This window comes from Neoarius graeffei, chromosome 22 (assembly GCF_027579695.1).
Source record: "Neoarius graeffei isolate fNeoGra1 chromosome 22, fNeoGra1.pri, whole genome shotgun sequence".
Taxonomy (NCBI): Eukaryota; Metazoa; Chordata; class Actinopteri; order Siluriformes; family Ariidae; genus Neoarius; species Neoarius graeffei.
Window position 1 is genome coordinate 53,127,848 of NC_083590.1, and position 27,197 is coordinate 53,155,044.

General features: G+C 41.8%; 1 protein-coding gene across 1 annotated transcript; it reads left to right on the plus strand.

Moving 5' to 3' along the window:
• Window positions 1–1,572: 1,572 nt before the first annotated feature.
• Window positions 1,573–25,788, plus strand: aqp10b (aquaporin 10b). The gene is made up of 6 exons (XM_060904961.1): window positions 1,573–1,659; window positions 6,306–6,432; window positions 14,026–14,163; window positions 14,282–14,400; window positions 15,521–15,738; window positions 25,569–25,788. Exons 1-6 carry the CDS (start codon window positions 1,573–1,575, stop codon window positions 25,786–25,788), a joined length of 909 nt encoding a protein of 302 aa, XP_060760944.1.
• Window positions 25,789–27,197: the final 1,409 nt, after the last annotated feature.

Sequence of the window (27,197 nt, forward strand, 5' to 3'; positions counted from 1 at the left end):
GCCCATCAAGAGTCACTCTCATCTCATCAGACCACAGCACCTTAGAAAAATCAGTCTTAAGATATTTCTTGGCCCAGTCTTGACGTTTTATCTTGTGTGCCTTACTCAGTGGTGGTCGTTTTTCAGCCTTCCTTACCTTGGCCATGTCCCTCAGTATTGCACACCTTGTACTCTTTGACAGTCCAGGAATGTTGCAACTCTAGAATATGGCAGAACTGGATGCTAATGGCTGCTTGTTAGCTTCACGCTTGATTTTCCGCAGATCATGTGCAGTTATTTTGCGCCTTTTTTTCCCCCACACGCTTCTTTCGACCCTGTTGACTATTTGCAATGAAACGCTTGATTGTTCGGTGATCACGTTTCAACATCTTCGCAATTTCAAGACTGCTGCATCCGTCTGCAAGACATCTCACAATTTTATACTTTTCAAAGTCTGTCAGATCTCTCTTCTGACCCATTTTGCCAGAGGAAAAGAGGTTGCCTAATAATTATGCACACCTGATATAGGGTGTTGATGTCATTAGACCACACCCCCTCTCATTACACAGATGCACAGCACCTGATATACTTAATTGGTAGTAGACTTTCAAGCCTAAACAGCTTGGAGTGGGACAACATGCATTAAAAGGATGTTGTGGTCAAAATACTCACTTGCCTAATAATTCTGCACTCAGTGTAATCATGCCATCCCTGGCATGTTCATTGTCTACAGCTCCATATTATTATGCAGTCTATAAACCTCCAATCTGAATGATCTTATCTCTTCACAATCATGACACACAAAATGATCTTCTCTTTATACATTTACTACTGAAGTGCACTGCAGTTTCTCCACTTCCTGTTTCATGAGTGTACTTAATGTCGGTTCATCCTGTGTACAACTGTGTACTAGGATTTATGCTTTCAATTATGAGATATTTTAGGCTATCTTGATGAATTATTATTCAATTATTAAATGATACTTAAGGCATATTTACAACAAATTCACATGGGAATTAGGACTTATTTTTGCATTTCTATAGCCAAAAAAAGGTTTGTTATTGTGCAGTTTAAACTCCAAGCTTGTATTTTGATGTCTGATATGTACATTATTTTACAAAACATCCCATGAACACTTTAGAAATGTTAAATGAATAGTTAAAAATAAAAATCACTTATCTAATCAAAGTGCGTTGCTTTATTACTTTATGACTTCATAGAAAGTTTAACACACACCTATAATGCAGATTATGTTCATGTTTAAATTATTTGTTTTTTGTACATCGTGTATTATTTCTTTTTTTTTATCTCTGTTATCCGAGCTTTATCTGCAGTGTTCTTTAGACAGAATATATAGAATATAAGAATATAAGAATAACAGAATATAAGAATAGACAGAATATAAGAACATTTTATGGCATGAAATTGTTCTAGCATGCAGTTTGGTTTGCAGTGCACACACACACGGTTCTTGAGAAAGGGCTTTTCTCTGTAATAAGTTAGTAAGTGCTGATCCAGCTTGTTTCATTTGAGCTGTGTGTCACTGTGAAGAAACTGCATTCCTACACAGAGTGAATTCTTGAAAACTGAAACATGGACCGAGTATTTAAGAGATGCCAGATCAGCAGTTGCCTGGTTAGAGAATGTTTTGCTGAGTTTCTTGGAGTGTACATTTTAATAGTAAGTCTGTTAATTCATTTATATATTATTTAAGTACTTTGGTTTTCCTTGTATTAATTTGTAGTCATTACTTTTTGAGTCTACTCATTTAAAATGATTTATTTTATTGTCTAACAAAGTAAAGGACACTTTCATTCTAGATGTTTCCGAGGTTCTCTGGTTCTCTTCAAAAGAAAATGAATTCCTACCTCTGATAAAGTCTGTTCTGGGATTTATTTGTAAATTGAACATATCTTCATCAAGAGACACTGGTTACGTGAGGACTTTGAGCTTTCTGGCATGGTGAGGGCAAAGAGGGAAACAGAAAAGGTTATCGACCTGTAAATCTTTAAATTATACTTCTAGTTCAATGATTTACCATCACAATGCAGCACTGTAGTCTAAAATAAATGTTAATATACTTAATATAAGCAAGCTTGATAGAACTGCTGACCAAATAATATAATTTATTAGTTACACAGTCATTCCAAATAATTTCAGTATTATAATGAAGACCCTAATTCTAAAATAAAACCTGTAATTAAAGGTAGCTGTCTTTCAGATGGTTTCTTTGGCTACTGATGAATCTTTTTTTGGGCAATTGTATGTTTTAGTGATAAGGAATTGGCAATACACTTCAAGGTTCAGTCTGGAAATACATCACCTCTCCAACTGAAAGTGGAAAGAACTTTCTTCATAACAGTTAAAACACTTGCAATAAAAAAATAATGTTTTGTTTTTTAAAGACTTTGATGAATACAGGAACAGCTTTGATGATTAAGATGAGTGTAAGTTCTGGAGCCACAAAACTGTAACATATTGTTGGGTTTAGAGCCAAACACTGCCTCTGAAAGCTGTCTTTGGAAACATGCAGACAGATGACAAATGAAAGAAAAAACCAGCACAAGGTGTGTACTAAGGTGCTGGACCAACACAAATGCCAGAAGATTCACGCCGTTTTCAGACTCGGCAAACCAATCAGCGAGCTCCAGTGTCTTGTGGAGGGGGTGGAGTCATCCTGGAAGAGACCACTCCCATCAGAACAGTTTCATCATACAATAAAGATAATCAGCCAGAAGAACTTCGTATTGAATTGCAGGACCTGAACAGTGTTGCCAGATTGGGCGGTTTCAAGTGCATTTTGGTGGGTTATGAACATAATTGGGCTGGAAAACGTCAGCAGTATCTGGCAACACTGGACCCGAACCATGCCAACAAAATTCTCTGAACAGAGCCTCTATTATTTTATTTTAATCTGTCATATTTCTCTATCTTATCATTTCCCCCAGTTTTGGGGATTATACACATTATACACATAACATGCCTCTACATGACTAGATTAGAAATAGAAGTCTAGGTTAGTGGACAGACTAAAATCAGATTTAGACGTTTATTTCATTTTGTTACTTTCTACTCTATACTTTTTAATTATTAAATTATCTCTAATAAAGCAATTTTATATTTTACTACTTCATATTTTTATACAAACCTAATTCCAAAAAAGTTGGATCGCTGTGTAAAATATGTTATGATTTGCAAATCGTAGAAACCCTATATTTAATTGAAAACAGTACAAAGACAACATATCAAAAGTTGAAACTGAGATATTTTATTGTTATTTTGTTGTTCTTTTAATATATGCTCATTTTGAATTTGATGCCAGCAACATGTTTCAAAAAAGTTAGAAGAGGGACAAGAAAAGACTGGAAAAGTTGTGTAATGTTAAAAAAAACAAAACAAAAAACATACTAATTAGGTTAAATGCTGACAGGTCAGTAACATGATTGGGTCTGAAAAGATCATCCCAGAAGTGAAGAAGGGGAGGGGTTCACCACTCGGACACCCCTTTTCCACCAACAGGCAACAGGTTCTCTTCTGATTTGTCCACCAAATTTTGAATCATTTAGAGCACTTTGACCAATATTAAATTGGTTCAGAACCTGAAAAGTTGGTTCCCAGCTGGAACCAAAATATAGCTGACTTTTCCAGCCTGAACTGTGATGACATCAGTGGGTGTGTCATTAATTTGGAGAAGAAGCAGAGCGCTGCAATGGAGAATGCAATGGAAAATGATACCTTTCTTCAGAAAAAATGGAATGAAAAGAATAAAGTAAATCTGTAGTAAAGGAGTCCGGGTGCTAAACTGGCCTGCTGCAGTCCAGACCTGTCTCCCATTTAAAACATTTTGTGCATTATGAAATGCAAAATACGACAAAGGAGACCCCGAACTGTTGAGCAACTGAAATTGTACGGTGGTGCTTGAAAGTTTGTGAACCCTTTAGAATTTTCTATGTTTCTGCATAAACATCATCAGATTTTCACACAAGTCCTAAAAGTAGATAAAGAGAACCCAGTTAAACAAATGAGACAAAAATATTATACTTGGTCATTTATTTATTGAGGAAAATGATCCAATATTACATATCTGTGAGTGGCAAAAGTATGTGAACCTTTGCTTTCAGAATCTGGTGTGACCCCCTTGTGCAGCAATAACTGCACATAAACATTTCCAGTAACTGTTGATCAGTCCTGCACACCGGCTTGGAAGAATTTTAGCCCATTCCTCCGTACAGAACAGCTTCAACTCTGGGATGTTGGTGGGTTTCCTCACATGAACTGCTCGCTTCAGGTCCTTCCACAACATTTTGATTGGATTAAGGTCAGGACTTTGACTTGGCCATTCCAAAACATTCACTTTATTCTTCTTTAACCATTCTTTGGTAGAACGACTTGTGTGCTTCGGGTCGTTGTCTTGCTGCATGACCCACCTTCTCTTGAGATTTAGTTCATGGGCAGATGTCCTGACATTTTCCTTTAGAATTTGCTGGTATAATTCAGAATTCATTGTTCCATCAATGATGGCAAGCCGTCCTGGCCCAGATGCAGCAAAACAGGCCCAAATCATGATACTACCACCACCATGTTTCACAGATGGGATAACGTTCTTATGCTGGAATGCAGTGTTTTCCTTTCTCCAAACTTAACGCTTCTCATTTAAACCAAAAAGTTCTATTTTGGTCTCATCCATCCACAAAACATTTTTCCAATAGCCTTCTGGTTTGTCCACGTGATCTTTAGCAAACTGCCGACGAGCAGCAATGTTCTTTTTGGAGAGCAGTGACTTTGTCCTTGCAACCCTGCCATGCACACCATTGTTGTTCAGTGTTCTCCTGATGGTGGACTCATGAACATTAACATTAGCCAATGTGAGAGAGGCCTTCAGTTGCTTAGAAGTTACCCTGGGGTCCTTTGTGACCTCGCCGACTATTACATGCCTTGCTCTTGGAGTGATCTTTGTTGGTCGACCACTCCTGGGGAGGGTAACAATGGTCTTGAATTTCCTCCATTTGTACACAATCTGTCTGATTGTGGATTGGTGGAGTCCAAACTCTTTAGAGATGGTTTTGTAACCTTTTCCAGCCTGATGAGCATAAACAACGCTTTTTCTGAGGTCCTCAGAAATCTCCTTTGTTCGTGCCATGCTACACTTCCACAAACATGCGTTGTGAAGATCAGACTTTGATAGATCCCTGTTCTTTAAATAAAACAGGGTGCCCACTCACACCTGATTGTCATCCCATTGATTGAAAACACCTGACTCTAATTTCATCTTCAAATTAACTGCTAATCCTAGAGGTTCACATACTTTTGTCACTCACAGATATTTAATATTGGATCATTTTCCTCAATAAATAAATGACCAAGTATAATATTTTTGTCTCATTTGTTTAACTGGGTTCTCTTTATCTACTTTTAGGACTTGTGTGAAAATCTGATGATGTTTTAGGTCATATTTATGCAGAAATATAGAAAATTCTAAAGTGTTCACAAACTTTCAAGCACTACTGTATATCAGGCAAGAATGTGACAACATTTCTCTTTCAAAACTACAGCAATTGATCTCCTCAGTTCCCAAATGTTTACAGAGTGTTAAAAGTAGAGGTGCTGCAGCACAGTGGTAAACATGTCCCTATCCCAACTTTTTTGAAACATGTTGCTGATATCAAATTTAAAATGAGCATATATTTTTCAAAAAACAATAAAATTTCTCAGTTTCACCATTTGATATGGGTGGTGTAGTGGTTAGCGCTGTCGCCTCACAGCAAGAAGGTCCTGGGTTCGAGCCCCGGGGCCGGCGAGGGCCTTTCTGTGTGGAGTTTGCATGTTCTCCCCGTGTCCGCGTGGGTTTCCTCCGGGTGCTCCGGTTTACCCCACAGTCCAAAGACATGCAGGTTAGGTTAACTGGTGACTCTAAATTGACCGTAGGTGTGAGTGTGAATGGTTGTCTGTGTCTATGTGTCAGCCCTGTGATGACCTGGTGACTTGTCCAGGGTGTACCCCGCCTTTTGCCCGTAGTCAGCTGGGATAGGCTCCAGCTTGCCTGCGACCCTGTAGAAGGATAAAGCGGCGAGAGATAATGAGATGAGACCATTTGATATGTTGTGTTTGTACTATTTTCAATGAAATATAGGCTTTCCGTGATTTGCAAATTATTTTGTTTTTAAATTTTTTTTATTACGTTTTACACAATATCCCAACTTTTTTGGAATTGGGGTTGTAATTTATAAGAAACATTGATGCAAGAACAAAGATTCATGTTCGCACTGAAAATTATTTCTGGTTTGTTCTACTTTCTCCCTAAATCACCCTGTGTCTTCTCACTGTAGCTGTTTGGCTGTGGCTCAGTCGCTCAGGTCACAACTTCGGAAAACAGCAAAGGAGAATACTTGTCAATCAATCTTGGATTTGCTTTGGGCACTACATTTGGAATCTATGTTTCCAAAGGAGTATCAGGTGAGCCACATTTTATGTAGAAGAGTAGTTGCATATGTGTTAGTACTTCATGCCCTGTAGTGCTAAGTTATGTTTGTCTAGGTGGTCTTCTCCCTATAGCCAGCAGAGGCTGTAGGGCACCACTGATGACATTTTAATAGTCCATTATTGGTGTGTCTCGGGCATTTTAAACATGGCAGAGCCCATCCCTCTTGATCAATGGACAATTTAGAGTAGCCAGTTAGCCTAACTGGATGTCTTTGGGGAAACTGGAGCACCCAGAGGAAGCCCACACAGACATGGGGACAACATGCAAAGCCCCCACAGAAAGGCCCCCATCAGCTGTGAGGCTCGAACTCAGAACCTTCTTGCTGTTAGGTGACAGTAATAACCACCACACCACTGTGCTGCCTGCCCTTTGTTAAGGTGCTTAGCAATAAATAAATAAACACCTCCCACTCATTTATACTAATCTCTCTTGAACAGTTAATCAAGCACGGATTTAAAGCTATCTTTCCTCCTTCCTTCCAAACATAAAAAAAAAAAAAAATCATAAGCAGGAAAATCAGTAGTCACCTAACCAGATTGCAGGCAGAAAGGCTGTGGAAAGTTTGGGTTTCCTCTTCATTAAAATGTGATAGCAGATGGCTGATGCTTCCTTCCTGATGAAATTGTTTTTCCCTCTTAGCTTCCTCACTGGCTCTTGGAGATTATGTAGCTCGGAAAATACATAACATTAATGCATGTGAAACTGATCACCATGTTTTAAAATACACATATTTGGCAGTAGCTGCAAATGTTTGCTAAAAAGACAACCCTAAGTAAATAAGCAGATGGACTGCCCTACTGCCCAAATGGATGTGCCATTTGGCTTGGGAGAAGAAAAAACAAATGTTCCATCACTGTTCATTTTATCCTCCATTTTGTAGTGAATATTATATTACACACATCTGTTCTGTTTATAATCATACCGACTATCCAAGTAAGACTGTCCATTAAATTAGTTTCATTCATATAAGAAGCTGTGGTGTAATTAATATATTAAAATGCTATTTTTTAAATATAAATCTCATCTCATTATCTCTAGCCACTTTATCCTTCTACAGGGTCGCAGGCAAGCTGGAGCCTATCCCAGCTGACTATGGGCGAAAGGCGGGGTACACCCTGGACAAGTCACCAGGTCATCACAGGGCTGACACATAGACACAGACAACCATTCACACTCACATTCACACCTACGGTCAATTTAGAGTCACCAGTTAACCTAACCTGCAGGTCTTTGGACTGTGGGGGAAACCGGAGCACCCGGAGGAAACCCACGCGGACACGGGTAGAACATGCAACCTCCGCACAGAAAGGCCCTCGCCGGCCCCGGGGCTCGAACCCAGGACCTTCTTGCTGTGAGGCGACAGCGCTAACCACTACACCACCGTGCCGCCCTTAAATATAAATATAGCTGTAATATTTGGCATTTGACTCGTACTTGTACATCGCATAAGCCAGAGGTTCCAAAAATGTTTACAGCCAGGACTTTATCTTAAAATACGTTTCCACAGACCCTCTCAGTACATACTATTTTATAAACTACAAATATTAGATGCTACAATAATATTGTATTTATTAGAGCATTTAATTTATAAACTTTCCACTGACAGAAAACATGAGGTCAGAGCTGACATCAAAAAGCAACCTGTTTTTCAGTTAGTGAAAGTTCGGATTAAATCAGTTTAATTCACTATGTAAGTGACTAGTCAAAAAGATGAAAAAACTATGAGAATTCAGTAATAAATATCATATCTTTAATAATGGAGTCTCCCGTCAGGCTGACAGATGAGTAGGCAATCAGGTTATTTGTTCATGTGAGTCTGCATGTGGGAGTAGAGAGTCCAATTCTTGACACACAGGATTTCCCACAGGTGTTGCAGAGGAAGATGTCTGTGGGAGGTGTGCCTTGCTTGTGCCGCTCTCATTTCTCCTTTATGGCCAGTGTTCTTTTTTGTTCAAAAGCTCTGATGCCCGTAGAGCACAACTGTCTCCAGTGCAGGCAGTCAAGAGCATGGTATTCCCAAGAGTCAACATCTATATCACAGGCTTTGAGGCTTGTCTTCAAGGTATCCTTGTCATGTTTGTATGGTCTTCCAGGATTTTGGTGTCCCTGTTTCAGCTGACCATACAACAACATCTTGGGTATCCTGGAGTCTTCCATGTGGATGATGTGTCCTGTCCAATGCAGCTGGCTCTGAACTAACAGGCTTTCTATGCAGGGCAGTCCACATCTCTCCAGTACCTCCAGGTTGGAGACCTTGTCTTGCCATCTTATGTTCATGATTTTTCGCAGGCATCTCTGATTGAGCAGCTGGATATGGCGACGATAGGTTGTCCAGGACTCTGAGCAGTACAGTAAGGTGCTCAAAATGACAGCTCTGTAGGTGGCTACTTTTGTGCTGAGCTTGATGCTTTTGTCATTCCAGAGTCTATTGTTAAGTCTACCAAAGGCCTGGCTTACTTTAGCGATGCGCAGTGCCACTTCTGCATTGAAGGATCCATTGCTGCAGATCGTACTTCCCAGGTAACAGAATCTGTCAACAGAGTTGATTTCTGTGTTGTCAATCTTAAATCACAGGAGGAGATATGACACGCATGTGTTGCACAGGTGCTGCTTGGTACATGGACTCTGTTTTGCAGGCTGATTGTGAGTCCAAATCGTTTGCAGGCAACTGCAAATCCGTCTGTTGTGCACCGTATGTCCTCATGTGTATGAGCAGCAAGGGCGCAGTCATCGGCGAAGAGAAACTCTCGTAGAAGTGCCTTGAACACTTTTGACTTGACCTGCAGCTGTCTTAAGTTAAAAGCTTTCCATCTGTGTGAAACTGGATGTAGATGCCCCTGTCACAGGCCTTGAAGGTGTCAATCAACATTGTCACAAAGTAGATTGAGAACAGGGTGCAGGCCAAGCCACAGCCCTGTTTTACACTATTTTCCACTGGGAACGGGTCCGAGATGTCGGCATTTTCCTGTACTCTGGCTTGTATGCCATCATGAAATGATGCAATGAGTTAGATGAGGCTCTCTGGGCATCCAAATTTATGGAGAGCCTTCCACAAACCCTTCCTGTTTATTGAATCAAATTCCTTAGTCAGATCAAGAAACACCATGTGAAGCTCTTTGTTTTGCTCTCAACACTTTCCCTGCATCTGGCAGACAGCAAAAACCATGTCATATGTTCCTCTGCCTGAGTGGAAACCACATGGAACTTCTGGGATAATGGTGCCCGAGATGTGGCCAATAAGTCTGTTCAGTATGATGCGGGCAAGAATCTTTCCCACTCCGCAGAAGAGCGAGATTCCTCGATGGTTGTCGCAGGATGATTTGTCACCCTTTCTCTTGTAGATGTGAACAACTGATGCTTCTTTGAAGTCTTGAGGGACTTGACCTGTCTTCCAGATCAACTGAAACAGAGTGGTCAGTCTACTTTCCAGCACCTCTCCTCCAGCTTTGTGGATGTCAGCCTGAATACCATCTGTTCCTGGTGCTTTTCCAGACACAGTCTGTTTCAGGGCCTTCTGGGTCTCGGCTTGACTAGGAAGGGTAGCTAATGAGTCGTTTACTGATAACTGTGGGAGAGCTGTGATGGCCTCATCAGAAATGGTGGACTCCCTATTGAGGAGGGCATTGAAATGTTCTGCCCAATGGGCAAGGATATCCTTTTTTGTCAGTCCAGAGGGTTGATTTGTCCACAGTTCATACTGGGATGGTGCCTGTGTTTTTGAGCCCATATACAGCTCTGAGACCATCATGGAAGGTCTTCATGTTGTGGGCATCCGCTGCGGCTTGTAGCTCTTCAGACTTCCTCTTCCACCAGGCATTCTTCATCTCACATAACCTTTTCTGCATGAGTTGCTTGGTTTGCTGGTACCAATCCTTTTTCCTTCTACAGTCTCTGTTCAAGATGTCTCTTGTGCAGTGTGTCTAGGAGCTTACTGATCTCTGTGTCATTTTCATCAAACCAGTCCTTGGGACTACGCTGTGCAAGGCCAAGGACATCAGTTGCAGCTGCATAAACAGCATCTCAGAGAGTACTCCATTCCTCTTCCACATCATTTGGTGCAGGACATTCAGGAAGGAACCCTTGGATTAATAAATATCTTTAATAATGCTGGATTAAACACTAACAAACAGTTTCTCTTTGTTTGAGTTTTATTCTGACCTGCCTCCAGCTGATTTTTAGCAGAAACATAGCCAAAGTATTTGTAGAAATACAAGTATTTTATAACCCAGTAACAGAATATATTATGATCTTGTATTTTTGGAAAAAAAATCAATCATAAAATAAAAATACAGTATATCATTAGGTGTAGAACTATGTGGAAAGTTTTGGTTAATCCATGTGAATGAATAAATTACTATTAACACCTTTTACATTGATGAAGTGGGCGGCACGGTGGTGTAGTGGTTAGCGCTGTCGCCTCACAGCAAGAAGGTCCTGGGTTCGAGCCCCGGGGCCGGCGAGGGCCTTTCTGTGTGGAGTTTGCATGTTCTCCCCGTGTCCGCGTGGGTTTCCTCCGGGTGCTCCGGTTTCCCCCACAGTCCAAAGACATGCAGGTTAGGTTAACTGGTGACTCTAAATTGAGCGTAGGTGTGAATGTGAGTGTGAATGGTTGTCTGTGTCTATGTGTCAGCCCTGTGATGACCTGGCGACTTGTCCAGGGTGTACCCCGCCTTTCGCCTGTAGTCAGCTGGGATAGGCTCCAGCTTGCCTGCGACCCTGTAGAAGGATAAAGCGGCTAGAGATAATGAGATGAGATGAGACATTGATGAAGTAGGTCACTATATAAGCCTTCATACACTCACCATCCACTTTACTAGTTACACCTCTTAACAGGTAAAATGACCAGGTAAGGTAATGTTTGTGCAATCCATAGCTTCCCAGTTTTGGTGAGCCTGTGTCCACTGTAGCCTCAAATTCTTCTTGATGGATGACAGAAGAGAAATCTGATGTGGTTTATTAATCCAAGGGAATGAGTGTTTTCTGGAATACTGAACCCAGCTTGTCTGGCACCAACAGTTATGCTGGAATTCTGCATGGAAGCAAAACTTGGCTGAACCATTTCAAATAGGAAGCTGTTTTATGCTACCAAAAATTGGTGTTAAATTCACACAGTTCATATTCCTGTATTGGAGATCAAGGATAAGGATGTTTTATTTTGTGCAAAATATTAAAGCAAGTTTCCAATTTAGTAAAAGTTGAATGATATTGATGAGAAGTGTCAAATTCCCTGTCAGTGCCCTCATCAATGTTCAGACATGAACAGATGGAATCCAAAAGATCCAGTTATGACACCCAAAACATGGTGGGCGGCACGGTGGTGTAGTGGTTAGCACTGTCGCCTCACAGCAAGAAGGTTCTGGGTTTTAAGCCCAGTGGCCGATGGGGGCCTTTCTGTGTGGAATTTGCATGTTCTCGCCATGTCTGCGTGGGTTTCCTCCGGGTGCTCCGGTTTCCTCCACAGTTCAAAGACATGGTTAAGTTAACATGGAGCAGCCTTGGGCTGAAGTGCCCTTGAGCAAGGCACCTAACCCTTAACTACTCCCTGGGCGCTGTAACATAGCTGTCCACTGCTCTGGGTATGTGTGTGTATGTGTGTGTGTGCGTGCGCGTGCGTGCATGTTCGCATGTGTGTGTTCACTGCTTCAGATGGGTTAAATGCAGAGGATGAGTGTGCATGTGACAAATAAAGGCTTCTTCTTTTTCTTCTAACGTGTACTGTCATTGGGACAGGCCTGTTATACATCACAAAAATGAAAAGAGCTGAAAGGCAACCAAAGAGGATTAATGGAGACTACAAACTCAGATGTGCAACAGCCTGGGAAAACAGCCAAAAATTACAAAAGATTGTTGAAGAAATTTGGGTTTCTCTGCCTATAATATGACTGCTTTTAAAATTTGAGGAAATTTCACCAAAACAACCTGGAAATATTTCTCTTTACATTACATTCTCTTTACATGCGTACACAGATCATGCTGGTTAAGGAGCCAATATAATCAACACAGTCTGCCTAAAACCTTGCTAGTTTAACCTGCTTGCTAGTTCGCTTTCCTTATGTAGTGACTAATTGTAAAAATAAATCAGTAAAAACCAACCAACAAACAAACCAACAAACACTGCAAGTCTTTGTCTAAGTCTAATCAATTAAATTTGTAGTCAGATACCAGCTGTTGAATTGTCTAATGTGGGTGATGCTGATAAAGAGATAATCAGTAGTTCCTGATGTAAACTTATAAACCGATAATGCATCACTAATGTCAGGTTTACAGAAATATTACAAATGTACCATTATGAATGCAGAGGTAGGGGGGCATTTGCTTTTTATACCCTGTCAGCAAAGGATGATGCTAAAATAGGTTAAAATAATTCCATCCAAGATAATATGGAGAAGACTATTTTGACCATTTTGATGATATATTTTTTAAAATACCATTTTAGCCATTTTAAAGAAAAATAAACAATATTGTTATTAAGTATGAAATGGCTGGAGGAGGGGCGGGACTCCTTACCAGATCATGTGATCAGAGAGTTCTCCAGAGCAATCTCCAGGGAGCTGTCTAGAAAGTTTTCCAGAGTTCTCCAGAGAGATTTCCAGGGAGTTCTCTAGAGAGGTTTCCAGGGAGTTCTCCAGAGCGATCTTAAGGGAGTTCTCTAGCCATCAAGCCTGAGCATTTTAAAGCTTCTCAAATATGTAGCGGATATTCTCAACACATTAACAGAAATTAATGTAGGTGTCTGGATTAAGTAATTACTGACAGACTTAATTGTAAAGATAAAAGAATACTATGGTGTGTGTATACTTCACAAATACTGTAGGTGATAATATTACTATAGATATTAGCATAAAATACTACAAACCTATGAATAACAATAATGAAACGATACAAATAGATCAGTACATCAGGCCTTGAGTGTAAGCAGCATGTATTTGGCGATAAGGTATTTTATTTATATATAATATATATGACCAGAGTTTACAGTGTCAATTTCCCACTTTATAACATTGGTATAAAAACAGCCTCAATGAGGCTGTAGCCACTGTTGTTATGTGTGAGTTTGAAATCCAATCAATCCAGTGGGAGGAGTAGTGATTTTTGTGAAATTGCATGTGTGGCCCTGTGTAGCTGCATCCATGGCAGCTGGTGCCACCTGGTGAACAATTCTTGTTGGAATATGTCTTTAGAGTCTTCTGAGTGAGTTTCAGTGAAAACATCCTAGCAGTTTACAAACAGTAGTGTTTGGTGTGACGAGTCACCCAAAATTTTCAAATGCCCATAAAATTGTAAATATGACAGGTGGTGCCACTGTCTTGACAACTTTTATGCACTCCCACCTAGGGAATATTGTATTTGAGTTTGATCGAAATCCGATCAATCCTGTAGCGATTTTTGTAAATTGTAGACAGACAACAACGACTGACTGACAACATGTGATTGCATAAGCTCATCCAGCCTGGCCTATGGCCAGATGAGCTAGAAGTTAACCTGGTTCAACTGAAAAGGAATAACAGCTATTACAGGAATAGATGGAATATTCATCCTCTCTGGTCTTCTTTTCTCTGCCTTAGGAGCTCACCTGAACCCTGCTGTGTCTCTCAGCCTATGTTTCCTGGGCAGGTTCCCCTGGACTCGGCTGCCATTCTACATCATTTCACAGGTGTTTGGTGCTTTTCTGGCTGCAGCCACTGTTGCTTTGCAGTATTTTGGTGAGAGAAAAGGGCTTACACTTGCTTTAGGGACCATCTGTTAACTCAGGTTATAAGGTGTGGTGATGGTGGTAATATGCATTGTTGTATGTGTCTGCATCTCTGCTTCTGTGTCCAGATGCCATAATCCATTACAGTGGTGGGGATCTTACAGTGAGTGGTTCCAAAGCCACAGCAGGAATTTTCTCCACTTACCCTGCAGAATACCTGAGTGTATGGGGAGGAGTAGTAGACCAGGTGACCTGAACTGAAAAATTTCTTTCAAATCACATTCCTGATTCAGTAGATCCATGTAACATAATTGTCAGTATTATCATTTATATTATTCATTCTAGCCATGTTTTTGAATTATGTCACTGCATCATAGGGTTATTTACATTGTAGTCAATATAATGAACACAACTATTAACAATTAACTAATTCCTTAAATATGCCATTGAACAATTTCATTAATAGTGTAAATTATCCATGAGCCAGTCTTTCCAGTCTCTACTTCCTATGGACCCTTTTCACGTGACGTCACGACAAACGCGGCCGCCATTTTGGACATGTCCTACCAGTAGTTTACCACAGCCAGCATTGAGGAACGGCAGCAAAGAAAGTGTTTATTTTCAGCAAGACTTCCATCATGCCACTATGTTGTTGTGCACCTGGATGTAGTAACCATCAACAAACAAGGCAAGGGTTATCATTTTATCGGATCCCGGTAGATGCTGACCGACGGAGAAGATGGATAGCGGCATAACAGCGCTTGTGTAGTGACCACTTTGTTGGAGGTAAGATGAATAAAATTAGCCAGAAAAGGCATTACATTGCTGTTAACATTCCATTCTAGTTTACTGTAATTATGATCTGGCAGCTATTTACACCGGATCCAGTGTAAATAGCCGCCGGAGCCAACGTCCGAGGTTCCGGAGCGCGCTTGCTCGCGGCCCGGCCGGAGCCGGCGGCCGCGGAGCCGGCGCGCGCTCGCTCGCGGCCCGGCCGGAGCCGGCGGCCGCGGAGCCGGCGCGCGCTCGCTCGCGGCCCGGCCGGAGCCGGCGGCCGCGGAGCCGGCGCGCGCTCGCTCGCGGCCCGGCCGGACGTTGGCTCCGGCAGCTATTTACACTGGATCCGGTGTAAATAGCTGCCAGATCATAATTACAGTAAACTAGTAAATACAGTTTTCTGCATCTCGCTCCTTTTTCTTTTATGTTTGTCGCCTTCCTCGGATTCAAACCGATTTGAGCCGAAGTCCACTACATGTCCAAAATGGCGGTCGCGTTTACGAAGGTCACGTGACTGAAAAGGGTCCATAAAACCTGAATGAAGAATTTCATATAAAATCAGAGTGATTAACACTAAGCCTGCTTCTCAGGTGATCGGCACAGCAGCCCTGATGGTGTGTGTTCTGGCTCTGGGTGACAGCCATAACTTTCCTGCCCCTCCTGGTCTAGAACCTGTGCTGGTGGGAGGAGTGGTTATGGTAATTGGTGTGTCCATGGGTTCAAATAGCGGTTATGCCATCAACCCAGCACGAGACCTTGGCCCTCGGGTCTTCACCTGTATTGCCGGCTGGGGCGATGAGGTGTTCAGGTCAGCCTGACATGCACATACATTACACCACAAGGGTTCAAGTCTTCATGTCTCCTCAGCCAACAACAATTTTGTTCTGGTCCAGATCACAAGATGCAAAAACAAACAGGGTCTTTGTTTTACTACACTTGACTATTTAAATGTACCAAACCAGTTCTGAAACCAAAGAGAACTTTGCCTGAAGGGGGCCATCTGAGCACTTTAGGAACTTTCAGCACACAGACTGGATCATGTTCAAAGAAGCTACTATTAGATGACTCTATGGGATTGGCTGTAGTTTCCTTCAAGACCATCATCACACATGTTAACCTGTTGTGGCAGACCAGCAGCTACTGGCAATGGTTAGACCTCCCTGAGGTTTTATCAAAAAACTCAGAATAACCCTACTTCAAACAGTACTATGAATTGTCACCCTAATTCAGGCCATTCAATCAAATGAACGAGGCAGAGATGCAGGCTTCCTCAAATGCATATAATTTATTGATTTCATTGTAGTCATAAAAGGTAAAAACAAGTTAAGAGAGTACAAGGACTCCAAGACGAGGGCATTAACAAATAGATCTTGGGAAGAGATAGTGCAACAATGGCTTCTACACAGTTTCCATCCCACCAGTAGAGAAAATCAACAAAACAAATTTCCCCAATCATAAACAAACTGTCTTCAAATCTTTGTGGTACCACACAAACAATCAAATTGCAACTCAAATCAAACCCAAACAGAAACACAACCAAAAGAAAACTGTAAGAACACAGAGTAAACCCCATGTATTTGCCCCATACCCCAAGCCAAAACAGAGAGTTGACAGTGCTATTAGAAGGTTAATTAAAAAATAAACTAAAATTAATAGAACATTAAACAACAAAACATGAAAAACAATCGGTAGCATGCCATTCATACACAGCCACTAGACTGACACATAGCCACATTCAACCCACACAAACATGCGACATACACCCACCAACACACGCACAACAGCAGACACCAATCACACCACAAGCACATCAGACGACGCAGAGGGAGAGTGTCCCACACAGTGGTGCAGATGTGGCATGGTGAGTGTTAGCCAAGCAATAAGGGGAGCTAGAAGCTAGAATCAAGCCGGCGGTGAAGCAACCACGGTTCCTGGTGGCGCTGGTCATTGATGAAAAGAAAATTACTAGCAGTCATCACAGTGACTAATATATTTGTCATCTTTATCGTCATCATAAGTAATCTTTTATAGAAATTATTTTCTAGAAAAGCCAGCGTGTAAACTATGAGCACATGCTTGTCACCAATAAAAATCAACAGCACAATGACCAAATCTGGCGCCAAGCTTTTGACCAATTGTTATGCATTTTAATTGGCCTGGTGTGGTGTTGTAATTATTTCTGTGTGAACTGAACAATGCTGCAGTCTAAGCTTCCGAAGTTTTTTGGGCAGGCTTCTTCAAGCACTGAAAATGATTTAAGGGCCAAAACAGCCACAGGGGAGGCTCATTCAGAGCCCTGATCGTCCCCAAGCACATCAGACAGTGTCAGTAATACAGTGGTCGGTTTAAAAAATAAAAAATAAAAATAAATAATAAAAGTGCCGTCAGCCGGCAAGCGACTGAAGGGAGCTGCGTTTCAGGGGCATGGCGTGTTGAGGTCCTTTGGCGAACGTATCATGAAAATCATGGTGTCATTCTGTGTTCTGTTTGTAAATTGATGGGAAATTCAAATTCCTTCACTGTTAGTTGGTCCAAGACTCTTCTCGACTCTGTTCAATTTTAAATAAAGTTTTGTGTTGAAGTTAGAGGCAAGGGGAGCCCCAATACCTCTTTTGAATAATTCTATGCTAAAATAACCTTAAGTAAGCTCAAACTACAGCAGGTTATTTTAGCTTGATGGTGCACAGGACGCCCAAAATCAAATCTTTCTTATTAGAGACTGGAGTGGAGTCCAAATTTTATATGGAATGGAGACACCTAGCCGTATCTGTGCCAGTTTGGTTGGTATAAACCTGTATTAAGTCCACTTTGATAAGTTGTAACCAAGAAAAAATACAGACTAAGTGAAGAAAAAAATAAGAAAAAGTGAAAAATACTTCTTCGGCTTGGTTTTTCAAGGGAAAAAAGTGGAGAATATTTTTCAGAACCCAGGGGGAGCCCTGAGCAACCCAGCAAGGTGGCCGCAACAGCCAAAAAGGCACAGCAGCAAAGCAGCAGCCAAGAAGTTTCTGAGACAATGCGTTTTTGAGCTTACAGTCAGGAAGTACTACAGCCATCCACAGCATCCACCTACACTACATCAAAGAATGGCTTAACATTAGCACATCCATTACACCCGATTCCCCCTAAATTATCTCTGAATGCACTCACCTGCCTCGCATACAAGCATGTTACAGACTGCACAAATCACCGGCCCACTTTCCATGTCTGAAGCTCTTGAGAAACTCCTTAGACAAATAAACCATATGAATTAACTCTGAGTGCACGATAAACAAGCAATGATCCATACCGGCACAATCTCAACACCTGACATGCAGAGAAAAAAAACCAGCTTGCACATCTCCTGACTCCATGAGCTGCGGACAACCAAAACAACCTCCAACAACTGTGCTCTTAAAGGAGACCGTGCTGATAAATGAACCTGTGCCACACACCCCTGTTCACCAAAATTAAGCATTATCCTACCACACAGTGAAGCTGTGAATGACTGCAGAGGTGCTGAAAACCCAGTATGCTGCCTTTAGGCAACTTTCGGCACAGCAAAAGCCAATCCATTGTGCTATCAGGGAGAAAAAGTGCAAAAATGCCTCTAATGGCAATGCCTTGCTCCCAAAAGCACTGAACAATTTCTGTGCATGGTTTGAAGCAGAGACCAGTGATCCAGTGAAAGGGACCACCCCATACAACAAGGCTGCTGGGCCTGACAAAATACCAGACTATATGCCAGGTTTTCAGGTGCTCAGGGGATGTGCTGATCAGCTGGCAGACATCTTAACATGTTCAACATCTCACTGAGCCAGACATTTGGTACTGTGTACTAAAAGATGACTACTATAAATGCTGTGCCAAAAGAATTGCCTGTGTCCTGCCTCAATGACTAGTGGCCCGTACCATCCCATTAATCATCATGAAGTTCTTGGGGTGGGTATTTCTAACCCCTGTGGACCTATTTCAGTTTGTCTATTGCCTTAGTAGGTCTACAGATAAGGCCTTTGCCTTTTACCTGTCACTGACTCATCTAGACAAAGAGGACAATTATGTGAGGATGCTGTTTATAGACATATAGAAAGGATAAGCTGGTCTCTTCAACTGGATCTGACTTTCTCACTGGAAGAACTCAGTCTCCAGCACCACCACACTAAACACTGGCACTCCCCAGGGCTGTGTGCTCAGTCCACTGCTGTACACATTACTGACTCATAACTGTGTTGCAAAGCACAGCTCAAATCACATTGCCAAGCTTGCTGATTTGGTGTGCTGCATCAGCAATAGTGAGGAGTCAGTGTATGCGGAAGAGGTGGGGCAGGTCACAGACTAGCACAGAGACAATAATCTCTTAATATTGGTAAAATGAAAGAGATAATTATTGACTTCAGGAGGACCTGAGTGATCATTTGCCAAACCTTGGGTTCTGGTGTTCATGTGGAAGTTACTTTGACACATACCACCTACCTGGACATTGTTTTGGACTAAGTTCACCCCTTCATGACAATGGTATTCCCTAATTGCAGTGGCCTCTTTCAGCGGGATAATATGCCCTGACACACTGCAAACACTGTTCACGGATGGTTTGAGGAACATGACAAACAGTTCAAGGTATTGACTTGGCCTCAATCGGACTGAGATTTGGGATATTTGTCGGCCCAGTCAACACCTTTAATTTTTTGTCATGATCCTCAAATCACTGTGTGGCAGAGTGCATCAGCACCTGTCAGTGGCTTTAATGTTATGGGTGATCAGTGTGTATACAGTATATGATATTTAAAGATAGTATTTGTTGATTGAAATGCTGCAGAGAAATTATTTTAAATAAATATTTTGGTATTTAAAATATTTTTAAAATAATCCAACAAATCAATTAAATGAAAATATAATCAGTAGATTAAATGATTATGAAAAAAAAATTGGGGGCCATGTTAACACATTTTGCACTATCATCTGAACAAAATAACTAATCATAGTAAAATAACAAATTCATAAAAATTAATAAAAATAATTAGTTAAAAATATATATATTTTTCATGTTCACTGGAAAAATGGAGCTTATACAGCTGAATTCTTACATTCAACTTAATCTTGTAAGTAAAACAGTCATCGACAGGTTAACAGGTTGCATGTGCTTGTTTAATACAACACCAACTCAGGAAAAGTTGGGACGGTGTGGAAAATGCAAATAAAAAAGAAAGCAGCGATTTCTAAATTTACTTTGACTTGTATTTCATTACAGACAGAATGAACCCAAGATATTTCCTGTTTTGTTGGTCAACTTCATTTCATTTGTGAATATACAGTTGTGGTCAGAAGTTTACATACAGTGACATGAATGTCATCTTGGATATGAATGTCATGGCATTATTTGGGCTTTCAGTAATTTCTTTGAACTGTTCTTTTTCTGTGGCAGAATGATTGTACAGCATATATCTTTAATTAAAAAAACACTAGAATTTGGTGCACATTTTAATTTTCTTTGGGTTTTCTGAAATCAACTCAGGGTCAAAATTACACATACAAGATCAAACATTTACATACACTCACTTAGATTCAGAGGTGCTGAAACTTCCAAAATGTTTCTTATCTTGCCAAGGCCAAAGTCTCTTAACTTCCTGTTAGTGATCATGATTGACTACAGCTGGCAGCTTCTCTGTGCCTTCATAAAAAGGGTTTGTTTACAGCACTCACTGAATTGACCAACACACAGTAAAATGGGAAAAGCCAAGTTGTTTAATTTCCATAATTCCATTCAAAAAGTTAAACTTTCATAGATTATAGATTCAGGGCCCACAATTTAAACGAGTTCAAGTATTTATTTGTTTATTTTTACATAATTTGGGCTTCCAGCTCATAAAACCCACAAAAACAGGAATTAAAAAAATTAGAATACTGTGAACAAATCACCATTTACTTCTCAGTTTTTGCAGAAAAAAAAGAAAGAAATTAGGATCACATCATCTCATCTCATTATCTCTAGCCGCTTTATCCTTCTACAGGGTCGCAGGCAAGCTGGAGCCTATCCCAGCTGACTACGGGCGAAAGGCGGGGTACACCCTGGACAAGTCGCCAGGTCATCACAGGGCTGACACATAGACACAGACAACCATTCACACTCACATTCACACCTACGGTCAATTTAGAGTCACCAGTTAACCTAACCTGCATGTCTTTGGACTGTGGGGGAAACCGGAGCACCCGGAGGAAACCCACGCGGACACGGGGAGAACATGCAAACTCCACACAGAAAGGCCCTCGCCAGCCCCGGGGCTCGAACCCAGGACCTTCTTGCTGTGAGGCGACAGCGCTAACCACTACACCACCGTGCCGCCCAGGATCACATCAAATAAATCAAAATATGATACTTTCAAAATGATATGTCAATCTTCAATACTTGGTTGGGAATCCCTTTGCCTTAATCACTGCCTCAATGCGACGTGGCATCGAGGCAATCAGCCTGTGGCATTGCCTGGGAGTTATGGAAGCCCAGATTTCCTTGATGCTTGCTGTCAGCCCTTCTTTGTTGTTGGGTTTAGTGCCCCTCATTTTCCTCTTGAGAATACCCCATAGATTCTCAATGGGGTTTAGGTCCGGCGAGTTGGCTGGCCAGTCAAGCACTGTGATGGCATGGGCATCAAACCAGGTTTTGGTGCTTCTGGCGGTATGGGCAGGGGCCAGGTCCTGCTGGAAGATGAAATCTGCATCTCCATACAGATCCTCAGCAGAAGGAATCATGAAGTCCTCTAAAACATTCTGTTAGACTGTTGCGGTGACCTTGGATTTAAGAAAGCAGAGTTTACCAACACCTGCACCGGACATTGCACCCCAAATCATGACTGACTGTGGATATTTCACACTGGACCTCAAGGAGCTTGGGTTCTGTTCCTCACCCGTCTTCCTCCAAACCCTTGGACCTTGATTCCCGAATGAAAGGCACACTTTACTTTCATTGGAAAAGAGGACCTTGGACCACTGGCCAACAGTCCAGTCCTTCTTCTCCTTGGCCCAGTTGAGACGCTTCCTACGTTGGCTCAGGTTCAGAAGTGGCTTGACCAGAGGAACCCGACAGTTGTAGCCCATCTCCGGGATGCGTCTGAATGTGGTGGTTTTTGAAGCTGTGACTCCCGCCTCATTCCACTCTTTCTGGATCTCTGCCAGATTCTTGAATCTTCTCTGTTTGATAATCCACTGAAGCCCACGATCATCTCTTTTGCTGGTGCATCTTCTCCTGCCACATTTTGCCTTCCACTAGACTTTCCATTGATATGCTTGGACACAGCAGTCTGTGAACAGCTAGCCTCCTTAGCCATGAACTTTTGTGGCTTACCCATCCTATGGAGGGTATCAATGATGGTCTTCTGGCCAGTTGTCAAGTCTACAGTCTTCCCCATATTGAACTGAACTGAGACAATTGAACTAAACTGAAGCAATTTAATGACACCTGGGGAAACTGTGCAGGTGCTTTGAGTTTAGTAGATGATTAGTGTGTGACACTCAGTTTAAAACATTCATGCCCTGCAAAATTTGGGCTGATTTGTTCACAGTATTCTCATCTCATTATCTCTAGCCGCTTTATCCTGTTCTACAGGGTCGCAGGCAAGCTGGAGCCTATCCCAGCTGACTACGGGCGAAAGGCGGGGTACACCCTGGACAAGTCGCCAGGTCATCACAGGGCTGACACATAGACACAGACAACCATTCACACTCACATTCACACCTACGGTCAATTTAGAGTCACCAGTTAACCTAACCTGCATGTCTTTGGACTGTGGGGGAAACCGGAGCACCCGGAGGAAACCCACGCGGACACGGGGAGAACATGCAAACTCCGCACAGAAAGGCCCTCGCCGGCCACGGGGCTCGAACCCGGACCTTCTTGCTGTGAAGCGACAGCGCTAACCACTACACCACCGTGCCGCCCTCACAGTATTCTAATTTTTTTTTATTCCTGTTTTCGTGGGTTTTATGAGCTGGAAGCCCAAATTATGTAAAAATAAACAAATAAATACTTGAAATCGTTTAAATTGTGGGCCCTGAATCTATAATTTATGAAAGTTTAACTTTTTGAATGAAATTATGGAAATTAAACAACTTTTCCATGATATTCTAATTTTTTGGAAAGGGTCTGTATATATATATATATATATATATATATATATATATATATATATATATAAGTTTTTCTTTTTTATCGGATTTTACAAGTAAGGTGAGAGAGAAACGGCATTTCAATTCTCCTATATGTCCTGGATATATAGTGGATTGACAATAAAAATCTTTGATTCTTGAATATTTCACCCTCTACAGTGCATAATATCAAACGATTCAAGGAATCTCGAGGAATTTTGGTGTGTAATATGCAAGGGCACAAGCCTAAGTGATCTCTGATCCCTCAGATGGCACTGCATCAAGAACCGTCATTCATCTATAGCTGATAGAACCACATGGGCTCAGGATTACTTTGACAAACCTTTGTCAAGCTCTACAATCTGAAGTTACATCCACAAATGCCAGTTAAAACTTTACTGTGCAAAAAGGAAGCCTTATGTAAACTGTGTCCAAAAGCGCTGTTGACTTCTCTAGGCTCGGACATATCTGGGATGGTCCATCACACAGTGGAAACATGTATTGTGGTCAGATGAATCAGTATTCCAGGTCTTTTTTTGAAGAAATGGACGCCGTGTGCTTGGGACCAAAGACGCAAAGGACCATCCAGACTGTTACCAGCAACAAGTCCAAAAGCAAATGTCGGTCATAGTATGGGGTTGTGTTAGTGCCCTTGACAAAGGTAACACACTTCTGTGATGGAGCTTTAATGCAGAAAAGTACACTGAGATTTGGAGCAACATATGCTGCCTTCAAGATGACATCTTTTCCAGGGAGATTTGAACAAGACAGTGCAAAATCACTGTGGCAGTGCCACCAGGTCGACGATTCCCTCGGCGTCGCGGTTGTCGGCCCTCAGCCACCGCCAGCAGGCGTCCCGGAGTTGCTGGCCAAACACGAACGGCCGGCCGACCTCCTCTAGGTGAAGCATGCGGAAGTGCTGCCGTTGCTGTTCTGGGGTGCGACCCACACGTTGGAGGACGGCTCTGCAGCTCCCTGCCGACAGCCGGCTAGTCTACGCGGACCTCCGCAGGGCCAGCAACTCTGGGACGCCTGCCGGCGGTGGCTGAGGGCCGACAACCGTGATGCCGAGGGAATCGTCGACCTGGTGGCGCTGCCACAACCACATTCTGCACACATTACAAAGGCGTGGCTGTGGAAGAAGAGGGTGTGTCCCCTCTGTCCCCAATAGAGAATATGTTGAGAATTTTGAAATGAAAAAATATGACAACGATGATCCCGTACTGTTGCACACCTTAAGACCTGTTTACAGGAAGAATGGGACAAAATAACACCCGAAACACTTCATCACTTGGTATCTTCAGTCCCTAAACATCTAAGTGTTGTGAGAAGGAATGGAAACATTATAAAGTGGTAATGTTCCAACTTTTTTTTTAAATGTGTTGCAAGATTCTGAATTGAAAGAAGTGTTTATTTTGAAAAATCAAACAAACAATAAAATTCATGAAGGCAAAACATCAAATAATGTGCTATTGTATTGTTTTGAGTGCAATACAGGTTAAAGATTATTTACAAATCATTGTTTTCAGTTTTAATTTCAAATTCAACATACCATCCCAATTTTTTCTGAACAGCACATGAAGCATCTCTGAATAACATAAAAACCCTTACTAAGCCTACATCCACACTAATACATTTTTGTTTTAAAACAGCATTTTAAAATGAAAATGATCTCTGTCCGCGGCACGGTGGTGTAGTGGTTAGCACTGTCGCCTCACAGCAAGAAGGTCCTGGGTTCGAGCCCCGGGGCCGGCGAGGGCCTTTCTGTGCGGAGTTTGCATGTTCTCCCCGTGTCCGCGTGGGTTTCCTCCGGGTGCTCCGGTTTCCCCCACAGTCCAAAGACATGCAGGTTAGGTTAACTGGTGACTCTAAATTGACCATAGGTGTGAATGTGAGTGTGAATGGTTGTCTGTGTCTATGTGTCAGCCCTGTGATGACCTGGCGACTTGTCCAGGGTGTACCCCGCCTTTCACCCGTAGTCAGCTGGGATAGGCTCCAGCTTGCCTGCGACCCTGTAGAAGGATAAAGCGGCTAGAGATAATGTGATGTGTGTGATGATCTCTGTCCAGATGTGCATTTTCACTCCATATCAGAAATAATCTCCATCCACTAACACGCCTGAAAATGCAGATAACATGACCATTCACGTACACTGGGCATGTGCATGCTGGTATAAACAGCTGATGCCATTTGTTTTCTATCAGAAAAGAATCACATAATACATAGGAGCGTGACAAATAGGGGAAGATACATCATGACTGATGAGACCCAGTCAGGAAGTTATGTGGGGGCCTGTGTCATATTTTCCAAAAGTCTCTGTTTTCACCCGTTTACACTAAAACACTACCCTGGAGTTTTCAAACTAAAATGTAGTCAGCAGCATTTCCAAAAGTCTCTGTTTTTTGGGCTCGAAAACTCCAGAGTCATGTGGATGCCGTGCATAAACTTAGCAAAAGTGATGCGTTTTAAGACTAAAATATATTAGTGTGGATGTAGCCTAAGTGGGGCTTTTTTCTGTGACAGAGCTGGAGCTGGAGCTGGGTGGTGGTGGATCCCTGTGGTGGCCACTTGTGTAGGTGGCATTGTCGGCTCTTTGATTTATGAGCTTCTGATTGCTGCTCATCATCCTGAACAAGATGTTACCAAGACAATCGACAACTTTCAGGACCTGGAACTGGAAGTGTCCCAGAAAGAGTCTGAAAAACCTAATCAGATCAACGTGATCCAGGAGCAAACCACATGAGGTTCCCTTCAGCCTGATATCTTGGGAAAAGCTGTTTATGTCTCTTATATAAATCCATACTTACAAGCCTATTCAGGACCTCAATAACCACCACTGAATTAACTGTCCTTTACAGACTATGAGACCTCCCAATCATTCTTCCCTGTTAATCTTCCTACTCTGGTTACAAAACTCACTTGCTTCACACCTGTTGACTCTCTTTTTGTCACTGGCTTCATCATTTAAGTCTAATCCTTCCTCCTGTCTGCTCAACCCTGCCCCATCCCGCTATTTAACACATGTTCATCTATAATCAATATTCCAATTGCAGTAATAATAAATACATGTCTCGCTTCTGGCTCTGTCCTTACTGCCCTTAAATCCGCTGCAGTTCTCAAGAAACCTGATTTGGATCCAACATCCCTTTCCAGTTATAGACCCATCTCAAATCCTCCTTTCCTAGCTAAATCAAAGTAATTGGGGGTGGTGGTGGTGATTGGGGGGGGGGGGGGGGGGTTTCACATGTTTTACTATTCCACTAAGCCTTATCTGGGGGTAACAGACAGTGGACTGGAGTTTGATTAAATGTAAATAAATATGTTTATGTGCATGTGTGTGTATGTGTTAGTCAGAAGCTTCTATATGGGTCCATCTCAGAAACTGGTCTCTCATTTGGGACATTATGCTCAAAAAATAAATTTTCTAATTTTACTATTTTTTTTGCATTTACCTAACACTCAATGTTTCTTTTGTCATGTTTAATAAGAATAAAGATAGCATCTTGCTTTATCTGGCCTCCACTGTGGAAATTTTTTTTTTATTACAATTCAGATGTTTTTGTAAAATTGATTTTCATTAAAGCCCCTCCTTCACAGATGAGTGAAAATATTGAATAAATTTCCTCTTTTTGATTGCTTGGGTTAAAAATGCCAAGTTATGATGGCTGAATTGATTATTCACTTATATGAATAATATGATACAGTTTGGGTATTTGATATGGCGAAATAGGACAATAGGACACAATGGAAAAATCAAGAACACACTGGAAAGATGAGAATAACGGCGGTGGTAACAGAACAGCGACTGCACCAGCTGAAGGTCGCGCGGGTCTCTGCTGCAGCGCACGAGCAATGGGACATCACTACCGCACTGGCCGGAGTGCGAGGCGGGGGCGGGGCAAAATGACTGACCGTAGATTCTATCAAAAGTTCGATCTAAATTGACCATGGTTGCAAAATATTGGCCAAAAATACGCAAACACTACGAAATATGAAAGTAAGATGATAAAGAAACATTCTATTGCCTTATACTGCAAGACTAAAACAAAATAAAACTGTCAAAACTCACCTTTTCAGTGATAACGTCCGAACAGATCACCCGCGTAACAGAAAGACCGCAAATGGAAGCACGATCAACTTCTAACTGTTGGA

What these genes read in the sequence shown, in the direction of transcription:
- aqp10b (XM_060904961.1), top strand. Translation starts at nt 1,573, where the DNA reads ATGGACCGAGTATTTAAGAGATGCCAGATCAGCAGTTGCCTGGTTAGA. An exon ending in TTGGAGTGTACATTTTAATA is followed by an intron (nt 1,660 to 6,305) that starts GTAAGTCTGTTA and finishes TTCTCACTGTAG; the next exon opens with CTGTTTGGCTGTGGCTCAGT. An exon ending in TGTTGCTTTGCAGTATTTTG is followed by an intron (nt 14,164 to 14,281) that starts GTGAGAGAAAAG and finishes TTCTGTGTCCAG; the next exon opens with ATGCCATAATCCATTACAGT.